This window comes from Bacillus rossius, assembly GCF_032445375.1.
Source record: "Bacillus rossius redtenbacheri isolate Brsri chromosome 9 unlocalized genomic scaffold, Brsri_v3 Brsri_v3_scf9_2, whole genome shotgun sequence".
In the NCBI taxonomy this organism is placed as follows: Eukaryota; Metazoa; Arthropoda; class Insecta; order Phasmatodea; family Bacillidae; genus Bacillus; species Bacillus rossius.
The window spans coordinates 26,763,141-26,775,379 of record NW_026962013.1 but is presented as its reverse complement, the minus strand read 5'-3'; the positions used below and the strand labels follow the sequence as shown (position 1 = coordinate 26,775,379).

Below are 12,239 nucleotides of genomic sequence, written 5' to 3'. Positions count from 1 at the left end.
CTCTCATCTCTAATTTGGCTTTATATTCCTCCATGACAATTTCTTACAAATAACCCCTAATGCAAAATACTTCCAAATAATGCTGTATGTAATTAGTTGCAATCTGTGTTTCAGGTTGAGGCTGTCTTCGTGGCCTTGCGGTGACTGCCACTGATCTCAGGTGTAAGACATGTCTTATTCCGTCAAACCGGGCAACGTCACCTCGCAGAATGACCTGGCCGTCGTCACCACTAGCGAGTCCTTGGATTACTCCCCGTACACGGAGCGACCAGAGACGTACATCGTGCCTGTCGTGTTCGCCGTCATCTTCATCGTCGGCGTGCTAGGCAACGGCACGCTGGTGTTCATCTTCGTGAGGCACCGCAACATGCGCACCGTGCCCAACACGTACATCTTCAGCCTGGCGCTGGGAGACCTCCTGGTCATCATCACCTGCGTGCCCGTCACCTCCACCATATACACGGTCGAGTCGTGGCCCTACGGCGCCGTCGTCTGCAAGCTCTCCGAGTACTTCAAGGACGTGTCCATCGCGGTGTCTGTGTTCACGCTCACCGCGCTCAGCGCCGAGAGGTACTGCGTCATCGTCAACCCCATCCGCCGGCACGTCGGCGGCGGCCACGTCACGGCCAAGCCCGTGACGCTCGTCGTCGCCGTGGGGATATGGGTCCTGGCGGTGGTCTTCGCTCTGCCGTCGGTCCTGTTCTCCGACCTTGAGAGCCGTCTGGTAGGCGGGAACCACACTATCGTGTTCTGCACGCCTTTCCCGCACGACTATGGCATGATCTACCGCCAGGCGATCGTGATGTTCAAGTTCCTGGCTTACTACGCGATCCCTCTGATCGTCATCGCGTTCTTCTATGTGCTGATGGCTCGCCACCTGGAGCTCAGCACGAGAAACATGCCCGGCGAGCTCCAGGGCCAGTCGACGCAGGTGCGAGGGCGGAAGAAGGTCGCCAAGATGGTGCTCGCCTTCGTGTTCATCTTCATCGCCTGCTTCCTCCCCTACCACACGTTCTCCCTGTGGTTCCACTTCTCCCCGACGTCGGAGCAAGACTACGATGACTACTGGCACGCGTTCCGCATCATTGGCTTCTGCCTGAGCTTCATCAACTCGTGCATCAATCCAGTGACGCTGTACTGCGTCAGTGGCACCTTCAGGAAGCACTTCAACAGGTGAGGTCCTTGGCCCTTGGGAGCCCACCGCCATGGCATAGTTGGGTCGTATGCACCTTGGTTCCTTGTCCAATTTTTGGGTAATTAGTGCATATAAATTTGGGTTGTTTGAACTTCTTGCATAATCTTTTTGTTGTAACTAGCAATTTGTCAATCACAAAGTATTTTTTTCATTAAAAGGTCAATAAAATGAAACTTGTCAATTACTTATAAGAAAAATTACACATAAACTATAGGCCATGAGTACTTCGTGTTGCAAATCTCGCTGTTTCAATGCCAACACCAGAATGCTGAGTTGCTTTACAAGTGGTTCTGAGCCAACTTAAAAATCTTGTGCATCGCATATTCTTAAATTGCCTGGCCCTCCAGAGCTTCGTAATAACATTTTATTTAAAACTGTTTTATCTGTCTGATTACATGTGGCATTCAATAACTTTTCTCCTGCCTGTACAAGTTAAACTTTAATGTTTTGTTTTTAGCTTGTAAGTGAAAAAAATTATTTGGCAGTATTTTAAGTGGTATTTAGTAAGTTCAAGCTTATTTGATAATTGTTGATCACATGATAATGATTTCTTTGTACTGGGACTCATTCTAATGTTTTTTCAGTAATAATGGGTGTAAAGAAGGCTGTGATTAAGTTAAATTATGTGCAGTTGTAAACCATGGTTCCTGTCAGTAGTCGAGTCCGAAATGTAAATATTGTCTGAAATGCACCATTGGAAGGCAAGAAAAATTTCCATCAATTGTATCGCTGTAAGTTGCAGTCCTGAACAGGTGCAATGCCGAAAAACACCTGCATGCTAGTTTAATGCCTTGCGCCTGGAGGCACCAACCAGTTTCACCAAGCAGAAGGCAAGGGAGTCAATTGGTGGGTAGAGGATCGAAGGTCGAGGGTCGATGGTAGTGGATAGATGCATTTTGCGTGAACTGTTTAGTGAAATTTCAGACAGTAAATCGAGTCTCAAGGACATAACATACCTTTGGCAGTCTGGATGAATAAACAAACATGATTTATCTGATCGATACCCACATAGTAACTCATCAGAAAGTTTTCACAGGGTGTTAATGTGCATGGTGGGTGATGGTGTCGCTTGTGCCGAGTAGCTAAGCTTGAAACAAACTTCCTGCCCTCAAGTTGACCATCTTGCAAATCTTCTTTATCTAACTAGCTACTTGTCTGCTTAATACTCCTGCGAGTAAAATGTTCACTTCACCAGCTCAGAGGATATCGGGCATGCAGAACGACTTCTACTCGCTTGCTCACTCATTAGTGGTTCCGCGTTTTATTATAATAATATTCGCGAATCACCTTTTTTCTAGTATTTTTTTAATTTGTACTCAATAATAACAATATTTCTTACATCATTAGCAACATCGTTACATCAATATTATCCAGCAATGGCGAGTTAGTAGATAGAAAAGTAGAAGTAGGCCAGTCTTTTACTCTTTATTCGCTGGTGCAGAAAGAGTTGCTAGCTACCGAGGCAGTGTGATTACACCAAGAGAGATTGTCCGCAACGGGTGGATTCGCTGACGAGTAGTGAGCTAGTGGAATCCAGGACCCGTGCAGTGTGCAGTGCCACCTCAGTTTCCCACTCGTGCAGGTACCTGTTCTGCTGCTGCGGCGGCCCGGGCAGTCGCGGGCGCGCCTTCTCGCGCAAGGGCGACGGCAGCAGCACCGTGTGCGAGACGTCGTCACACACCATGGTGCACTTCCACAGCACCTTGCGGCGCCACCACAAGCAGCAGCTGGAGGACGGCCTGAGCTGCGACACCACCCACACGGCGCTGTTCGCCGCCGAGAAGACATGAGAATGGCGGGCCGGGTCGCCCCTGGGCCCCGGGGCGAGCATGCGGGCCCAGGGCCCCAAGACTCGCCGCGTGACGGTCACATTCGTGCCTCAGTAGCGCTGCAGTGGTCGATCCGTGCACTATGCCGCTGAAGTATAGGGGCGCGACTGGCCCAAGGCCCCAAAACCTGTCTCATGCCATCTCTCCAACTATCAACCTGCAGAGTACTTATTACGGATAACCTGGCGCCACCTCCCATTAAATACGGGAAATAAATACGCTGTTTCATCGTAATCAGGAAGATTGTTGGAGACCCGGCTATGACAAGAGGCTGAGGCAACCTATTTTAGTATCGCCATCGCCATAACACCACCTTCCTCTCCCCTAAGTCCACTCAGCTAATCAGATAGTTGACTAGAGGCCAAGATCCACGATTCCAGTGCAACTGGCGCCTACCCTGATCCATCACATCACCCTGGAACACCTCAGTCACCTAGAGAACCCGTGATCCATGGATGCCAACCTCTCTTAGCCCTGATCTAGTAATGGAGCTGTTTCTCCGCTCACTGCATCCACTCAGCGATAATGATGGGTATCCCTCTGAGTGTGCTCCAAGCGATAGGAGCACAACTGCCAAGTGCGAGACCAACACCAATCCGATCCTGAGCCGATGGGAAAACCCTGCAGTAAACTTTCACTTCAAGGATCGGCCTGCACTACTACCAGTAATCTATGGGACTTGTTCCGTTGGAATTAAAGTAAAGCCAACATGCGCGCCAGTGGCCAGGCAGGAAGCCAAAGGCATCCTCTTTTACTCGCCTCGGAATTCCCCGAAAATGGTTAGAAAATTTTTAAGGCCTGTATTAGCCCCTTACCCCGCTGTCCAGGCACATGCCCGTCAAATCATATGGGTAGACGGTCTGTGAGTTCAGTAGTCGAACCCCTATTTTGAAGATCCAAAACCGTCTGCTATCACCTGCATAGCATGCTCTTCCTTAGCTCATTTTGCCAAATGAGGATGGCTGAGAAATGGGGATCCCCTGCATGGTAAACACAGTCAGTGCCATGAGGAGGCAAGTTTTTGTTCCTTGGAAAGAAAAGCTATGTATTTGCGTCGAACACTCTTTCTTCGAGGCTCTTGGATTCCGTCTCGGATACTAGAACTGGCAAACCGTTCCGACACCTTAAGCAACAGACACTTTGCTCGGAGGGTCGGACTTAATCCCCGATTTCCATCACATGGCAGTTACATTTATGACTCAGTTGCACTCCTGCGGTCGATCCATGCGTTATGCCACTGACGTATGGGGTGTGACTGGCCCCAAGACCCACAACGTGACTGTAACGTGGTCTATCCATGCACTATGCCGCTGAAGTGCTGCATCCAGTTCTAATCGAAAGGCAATTATGGTTGTAGATAGCGCGGTATTTTATTAATGTTAATAATGGTTTGTTTTGAGTATTGTTCGAAATTTATTGACATCCATTTGTAGCCTTCGCCAAATTTCATATTGCATTTGTGAATTTCTGTACTTTTTTATACAACATATGCCCAAAGTTGGTGAGCGCACTACGAACGTGAAACTGTAAAAAAAAAAAATCTCCTACGAAGTGGTAAAGTTTTAGTGACAAGAATTCTTTGAACTGCTTCATATACAATCATTTTGGAGGAATTTTATCAGTTAGTCAATGAAATTCCACGGATTTGCAGTACGTTTACCAAATTTTTGTCTATAGTGTCTTCAGACCATTCACTTGCCACCAAGGTGACCCGGATTCAATTCCTGGCGGGGTCTACCCTGAATTTTACATTAGTGGGAAATGTGTTGGACTTGCCGTGAGATGGTGGGTTTTCTCATGGTACTCCCTCTTCTTCATGATCTCTCCTCATTTTTGGTCCAATGCATTCCGTCACTGCTTTACCTTGAACATCTCACACCTCAAATAACTCTAATGACTTTAATGTCAACGAGGAACTAATAACTTATTTCAATCTTTCAGTCCAATTCAATTTTTTTTTCAAAACATTATGATAAGTTTATCTAGTTTAAAATTCTTGGAGCGCAGCGAACAATTACTAAAACCAGCATAGGTAAAGAAATTATAAGCGGAACATCGTAATCACTATAACTCCACACCACCAAAGTAAAAAAAATCCATCATTCATCGATAAATGGCAAAGTTTTTTTTTCGTACTAAATAATTATATGTATACGCGTTGTTGAAAACTCATTCACCTGAAACTAACAGAATTACCGTACCGTTTGTAGCGTGACAGCGGGGCTGAAATTGAAATCATCGTCATATAAAGATCGGAAAGCCACGTCGTCTATGACGAATATTTTGTGGTTCAACTCATCAACAGAATACTTAAGGAAAAAAAAATTTTGATTCGTGGGTATTATGTAGTACTGTATACATATTTTGCCATAGTAGAACAACACAGCTGTCTTCAATAAGAAAAAAATAGAAATACGCTCAGTTGATTGTTTATTTATTGGCATTTAAATAAAATACTTTAGAAAATGAATGTTGTATTGCTTTGAATACTGTTTTTTAACTTAAGTATTAAATAAATTAAAATTTCACACGCTAATTGAATCATGAAAAAATAATGATTCAATAAAGAATATAACTATTCTATATTTAAGCTATCTAGTATTTAATAATTAAAAACTTATTTGTTAATGATTTGAATAAATTTTAATTACCAATTTAAAACATAGCATACTTGGTGACCGCAAACTATAAGGCACCACTTTCTTGTATCGAAGCAAATGTGGAAAGATCGATCCTAACAAACGGCACGATCGATGCTCACTTGTGAACATCAAGTCGATTGCCAGTTACTACAGCACGCACCATAATCGCCTTTACCAAATCTGTGTACAACCAGGTGACCTTAAATCATCACAAATATCTTCTGAACACTGACGTGCCTCAGCAAGAAACAATTTTAGTAAACGTTCTTTAAATAATTCTTGCAACGGGGAATTTTTATTTAATGCAATTCTTTGTGTATCTGTCATTGCAGTTTCCGACTGTTTATCATGGAAAAACTTCAAGAATGCAAATCAAAAATCAAAAACATTAACTTTTGACATTATCTGGTTTAGGCTTGCTTGTTTTCATTTAAGGTAGATTTCAAAGAAATACTACCTATTGTAGCAGTTACCATGGTGCGACTTCCGGAAAATTTTGTATAGTTTTTCATTTCATGGTCCATAGACCCCAAAACCATTGTCAACACAAAAGTATATATATATATATATATATATATATATATATATATATATATATATATATCACAATTTTGTGGACACGAAAACTGTCCCAATTTTTCACAAACCACTTCTTACCTGATACATAAAATCTAGAAGTGGAAAATTTCGGTCGAGTTTGTTAATGGAAAATATCTGCCCAAAGGGAATGGGGAAGGTTTTTTTGGAAAAAAAATTGGTTGTCTGTAAAGCCGGTTTACGGGCGATAGTTTAACGTGACGTCAAAACAAAACAAATGATTGCATACTTTTATGAATAAAATTGAATCATTTATATTTTAATAATAAAAGAATAAATACTTGAAATTATACTAGTAATCAGATTTTTAAAATGCAAGAATAATTAACCTTTATTGCCGAATTTGTTGTTGTAATAAGCAATGAAAACCACATTAACTTTATAAACAGTCGATGAAACAGTTCACGTGTAGATGTAAGTTGTGTGCTGCCGCTGTCTTTCTTCTCCTCGGATGCATAGGCCAATCGAGTGGAAGAGAGATAGATGCGGCGCAAGCGTACAATGAGCATAACGGGACACAGCGTAACGGAACAATGAGCGTAACGAGACACAGCATAAAGGAACAATGTGCGTAACGGGACACTTTTCCGTGCGTGCAGCCTGCGTTCATCGATTTATTAGACGTTGTCACGTCAAAAAAAAAAACCTTAACTCCCATAATATGAAAGGTATCACATCCGTTTGAACGGATTATAACTCGTAGCAAATATTTAATCGATAATTTTGTAATATTGGAGAACATAAATATGTTATGTACATAAAGTTCTTAAAACTTTCCAGAAGTTTATAGAAGTTTCCAAAATATTTCCAGAATAAATAGGTACTTCGATATCTATCTATGCCTGTAGGCTGTGCCGAAATTTTTTTTTATTTTGCATTCTTGAAGTGTTTCCATTTCAAACAGTGCAAAACTGCAATGACGTATGTCCAGATAGTAATTGCATTAGATGTTTGGTAAACACCAATTTTTTTTCTTTTCATTGATTTTTCTCGCACTAGTAGTGACCTTTTTTTTGTTTTTCATTTAAATAAAGTAATGCATTTCAACGTCTTTGTAAAAACTACCTTGCAAATATAATTTATTATATAATACTTTCAAGCATTCCAATAAAATTTGTATTTTAGTAGTATATAATATGATGTATTGTTTAGTAATATGCATCAGTTTGTTCAAATGTAAACATAATATCAAAATGGTTGTGCAATAAATATTTTCAGTTGCTGGCAACACAACTTCATAATGAAACATATAATTTTTTATAATACTTATTATTTCGTGTAAAAATACTTAAATATCGCTTCGAACCTGAAAGAATTATAGTTCTATTTTCCTTGTATATTCAAAAAGATGTATTTTTTGACAATTAATTACAAACAGACTGAATCTCAACTAATTTACATGTTTGTACATTCATATGTGTTGCATGAAAAAGTACCATGATTTTTCTCAAAAAAAAATGTTTTTCACCTGTAACGGAAATACGGCTCACTGTAAATGGCTTACCAAAAACAAAGCCAAATACCGATTATCATTATCAAAAATAACATTAATGGAAGTCAGTGCGCGTAGTAGAAATTTATAAAAATCACTTGCTCTATTACGACTGTGTGTAAATAAGACTACTATATCGTCGTTAACGTTGGTATGCAAATTGAAAGATGTTTATCTGTATTGTTCTCTCACTATGATGTTTATTTGTACCTAAAATACGTTTTCATTCATAATGAACTTTGTAACACAGAATGGAGTATGTCATAGTTTTAAACAAATGCAATGTACTTTTCTAATAAAACTATGCAAACAACAAACACCCAACCTTCCTATCCTTCATCTTTATTGGTCATTGCCGTCTATGTTTACTGGAGGACGTCCAAAAAATAATTTGTTATTCATGAAAAATTCTCTTACTTGTATTTTGATTTATATATATATATACATATATATATATGACTAAGGAATGGCTCTGTAAAAGTTTATATTTTTGAAAAAAGTTAAAAAGATTATAAATCCAAACAAAAAAACGGAATATAAAATATCAATGAACGCAGCTATTTGAAATCTTTAATTGCAAGCTACAAAGCACAGTGGCTTGTAATACAGTATAAAAAAAATTTTTTTTTTGCATCTTCCAGTTATTTTTAAACATAATAGGTATGTACGTCTTCCAAATATCTGGCTTTGTTTTGGTTAGGTTTTTACACAGTAAATTGTGTGTTTTCTTGAAATATAATATGCACTATTCGCATTAAAATATTCACCGCACGCTTGCGCAGAAATTCAGGTAGTGCAATACTCGTTTTGAGTGGTAGGAAAGGCAAATAAAAGCGGGCAATATCTCAGGTCTCCCCAATTTTTTTTTTTTGTGCAATGGTATTTTTTTAAGAGCTAGGCCACTCAAGTCTTTAAATACCATCAAAAACTTATTGTCCAAAGGAATCGATATTCGAGGGGGAAATGTTTGAATATATATATATATATATATATATATATATATATATATATATATATATATTAGAGGGCATAATGTAAATTAAAAAATTCAAAAATGGAATGGTAACCTCTGAAGTTTACTAGTTAAATGATTTTCTTCATGATATTGCACTTTTAACATGTAATTATATAATTAAAAAATTACAATATGTATTGAGTCTGGAAACTCAGTTTGTGAAACAAACATTTAAAGGGTTGAATGTTTCAACGCCTTAGTTAATTTTTTTTTTCTTGTACATAATTATATTTTTGACCTTTGAGACGTAGATTAGGATTTGAGGAGTATATTTGAGATACTTTTCAGGATTCAAAATTCAAGATTAGTATTCGTGAAAATTAGGATTTGACCAATCACTAGTTTTTTTTTTAAATTGTATTTTATTAACTTCGGTCCAAACGATATGGCCAGAATTCGGGAATACTGGCCATCTGGTAAAATGGTTCTCCGGTTTGATTCCCGGCAGGGCCTGAATTTCTAGATGAAAAATTACACTTCCGGGACACAGCAAGGACTGATGTGGTACGAATTCGCCCGCAGCAACGCGCGAGGTAATTGCGGAAATCACCTTGCCGAGTTGAACCCAGTTGCTTTACTGGGATGTCCACCACCGCCACTTTGATTGGTGCTAGAGGATTGAGTACTTAGCACGGTGACATCATCATCATCATCATCATCATCATCATCATCATCATCACACAACTTAGTTCACTCTGCTGGAATGAAACAAGAACTTACAGCGTGTGAACATGGAGAAGGCATTTGGGCCGCGTCCGAATTCAGGTACGCTGTTTTCGTTTGTGTACTTGCGACCTTGCCCTTGTGGCGTACTTGACGGATCCAGACCAGTTCAGGACCACGCGGCGGCCATGAAACTTCCCACGGATTAAGATGAGATAAATAAGAAGGCCATGCCAGTTGCTTACATAATTACTTCATTTTTCAATTTTTTTAGCATAAACAATATTTAACTTAAATTAGTAATTTTCTATGCTTTATTAGTGTCACGCGAATTGAATGCAATTTACGCTATGATTATACCTTTGTTCCGTATTTAAATCGGTATGTATGTTCATTTATTTGCTAAAATCTTCCTTATATACATGTTCAACTATTTTTTATTCACATTATTAATACCAGTACCATTTAAAGTAAAAATTAATTTGCAAGTCTTTAAATTACTAGAATGTTAGATCAAAAATAACATTAATTTTTTCTCTTCAAAAGGTGACTTTTCTTTAACTTTATTTAAGTACACAGATTCGTTTACTTGTTTACTTTCACACTCCAGTCGGACAGCCTATGTGATGTCACTTCCGGAGAAGGTACGTTATACTTTAGAAGAATTCGGGCATGGCCTTAAAATTAGTTTCACGCTAGAGCACTGCGTCGAAAATTTATTTATAAGCCTTCTCATGACCTGTTTCTCGGCATCCTACAACAGACGCTACTTATCAAAAGCCAATTGTGAAGAAACTAATTTGGCTCGTGACCATGAAGTTGGCATGATAATAAAGCGTTAAAAACTAGGGCGTCAATAGTAACATTCAACAAGTGAAGTACCATCAAAATAATTATAACTTGAGAGCCTCAAAACTAGCCCATACGTAAGGGACAGTATATCGACTTATCTGTAGCCTTGCAGTCCACGACAGTTCTATGCAGTCGTGTGAAGATGATGAGATGGTCCGCCCGGTAGAAGATGACCCTGCACTGGTTAACCATTGCTTTCGGCAGTATGGAGGTCAAGTGACAGCATCGACACCCACAGTCCCGACCACAGGAGAGAGGAAATTTCACTCGACCCGATCCAGCCGGGAATCCAAACAGGGACCACTGGTGGCTCACCAGAATAAAAGCTCTAACCCCTGAGCCAGAATGTGGGACTTTAAGTGTGTGTTATAACTAGGGGCAGGCATTTTTCGCGAAAAGATCTGAATGCCTATTAGACTGCAACGAGGTATACCCGCACCTGTGGTTTCTTCCTTGTGATTGGTGACCGTCTGCGAGAGAAGTCGTTGCCTTGTTTGACCGGGCTATTCAGGCCTTCTGTTATAATATACATGTATCTGAGAGAAACTCGCCAAATAACGAAACACAGACGATGCTACAGTGTTTCAACTTTCATCTAGTCTCGAAATCTTTTCGCGAAATCTGCATGCCCCTAGTGATAACTAGAGACCGGAAACATTTTCGGATTCATTTCGTGATAGGCTAGAATACAAACTCGTTCACCTTCGTGCCGTTTTAGTGATTCGACCACAGATTACCTGAAGTCGCTGAGCCAATTAAAAACCCTTAACCAAAGAAAACATTGTATCACAAGCATCGTGGTTAACAGGAGTCATGAGAAGGTGCAATTTTCCTCAAGTACGTATAGGACCATGGCATCTATCCTAGAGGTCATGAAAACCGCGAATTTTTTTGTCAGTGAAAGTTTAAAGACTCTGGTTTACCGTAAGCCAAAAAAATTAAGCATAATCCTTTCCCAGCATCCATGTGTGCAGGTTTGTAATTTCGTCTCTAATGACCTTACTATCAAAAAGACGTTAATTCGAAATTTAAAAAACAAGTGCAGTTGCAATAAACATGTCTTTTACATAATATATGTAAAAGTTTTATATTTATTTAAAGTAAAAAAAAATTCTAAGTATAACTAAAAGTAACTTCAAGAAAAACCAACACCATATTCAGTGTATATTAAATCACCAATGAGTAGAGGCTGGACTACAAAATCTTACACATGCTCATTGGGTACCAACTCATGAGACCTGTTCTTAACTGGGTTGCTTGTGATTCGTAACTTATTTAGTTGAGGGTTGTTCTTTGGCTTAGAGTCCTTTAATTTTAACTGTGGCCCAATCATAGGAGCAGTACAAAAGACTACTGACAGACAAACACTCCCTCCCCTTCCCAATACTACCAAGGCATATATTACTTCCACTTTATAACGTCATCGCAGCCATGTTGGCTCTGCCATCTTGTTTTCGTCTGCTAGAATGTGCACTACTGCCATATTGGTTTTGTTAATTACCCACTAGAGTGCAGTAAATATCACCAGTCAGTCGACTATTGTCCACCATCGTGTCGCTCATCTTGGCCACCATCTTGAAAATCTGTAATAAAATGTGTTTGGATTCTAACCTATCGTAAAATGATATCGCGAGTTTTTTTTTCCCTGACTCTACCTATGAGGCAACAATCGGCTTCCGTCACCATTTTATTAAATGAAAAATTCTTAACAACTATAACAACTAAAAAGTCTTTAAATGTTAAGTTTTTTCCATGTCGTAATAATCAAAATATGCCGTTGTAATGTAACCTATCGGATTTTTTTTTTAATGTGTAAACATCTTAGCTCTCAGTATACGGTTTTTGGTAGGAGTAATTTAGTGAAAACGTAACGAAGTCGATGGACGGAAATGTGACACAAAGATGGTGGACCCACATGTAGCAACATAAACACATATATAGACACTTTCTTAAG

At 39.7% G+C, this 12,239-nt stretch overlaps 2 protein-coding genes across 2 annotated transcripts in view; one reads left to right on the top strand and one right to left on the bottom strand.

Annotated features, from left to right (window-relative positions):
- LOC134542940 (neuropeptide CCHamide-1 receptor-like) overlaps window positions 1–12,239 on the bottom strand; it is a 953,117-nt gene that overhangs the window by 534,554 nt on the left and 406,324 nt on the right. The window lies entirely within an intron of this gene.
- LOC134543289 (neuropeptide CCHamide-1 receptor-like) lies at window positions 170–2,985 on the top strand. Its single transcript, XM_063388199.1, has 2 exons — window positions 170–1,173; window positions 2,778–2,985. Exons 1-2 carry the CDS (start codon window positions 170–172, stop codon window positions 2,983–2,985), a joined length of 1,212 nt encoding a protein of 403 aa, XP_063244269.1.

Bases quoted from the DNA above. Each gene is read 5' to 3' on its own strand.
- LOC134543289 (XM_063388199.1), top strand. From the start codon at position 170: ATGTCTTATTCCGTCAAACCGGGCAACGTCACCTCGCAGAATGACCTG. The intron at 1,174-2,777 runs GTGAGGTCCTTG...CCACTCGTGCAG, and splicing joins TTCAGGAAGCACTTCAACAG to GTACCTGTTCTGCTGCTGCG.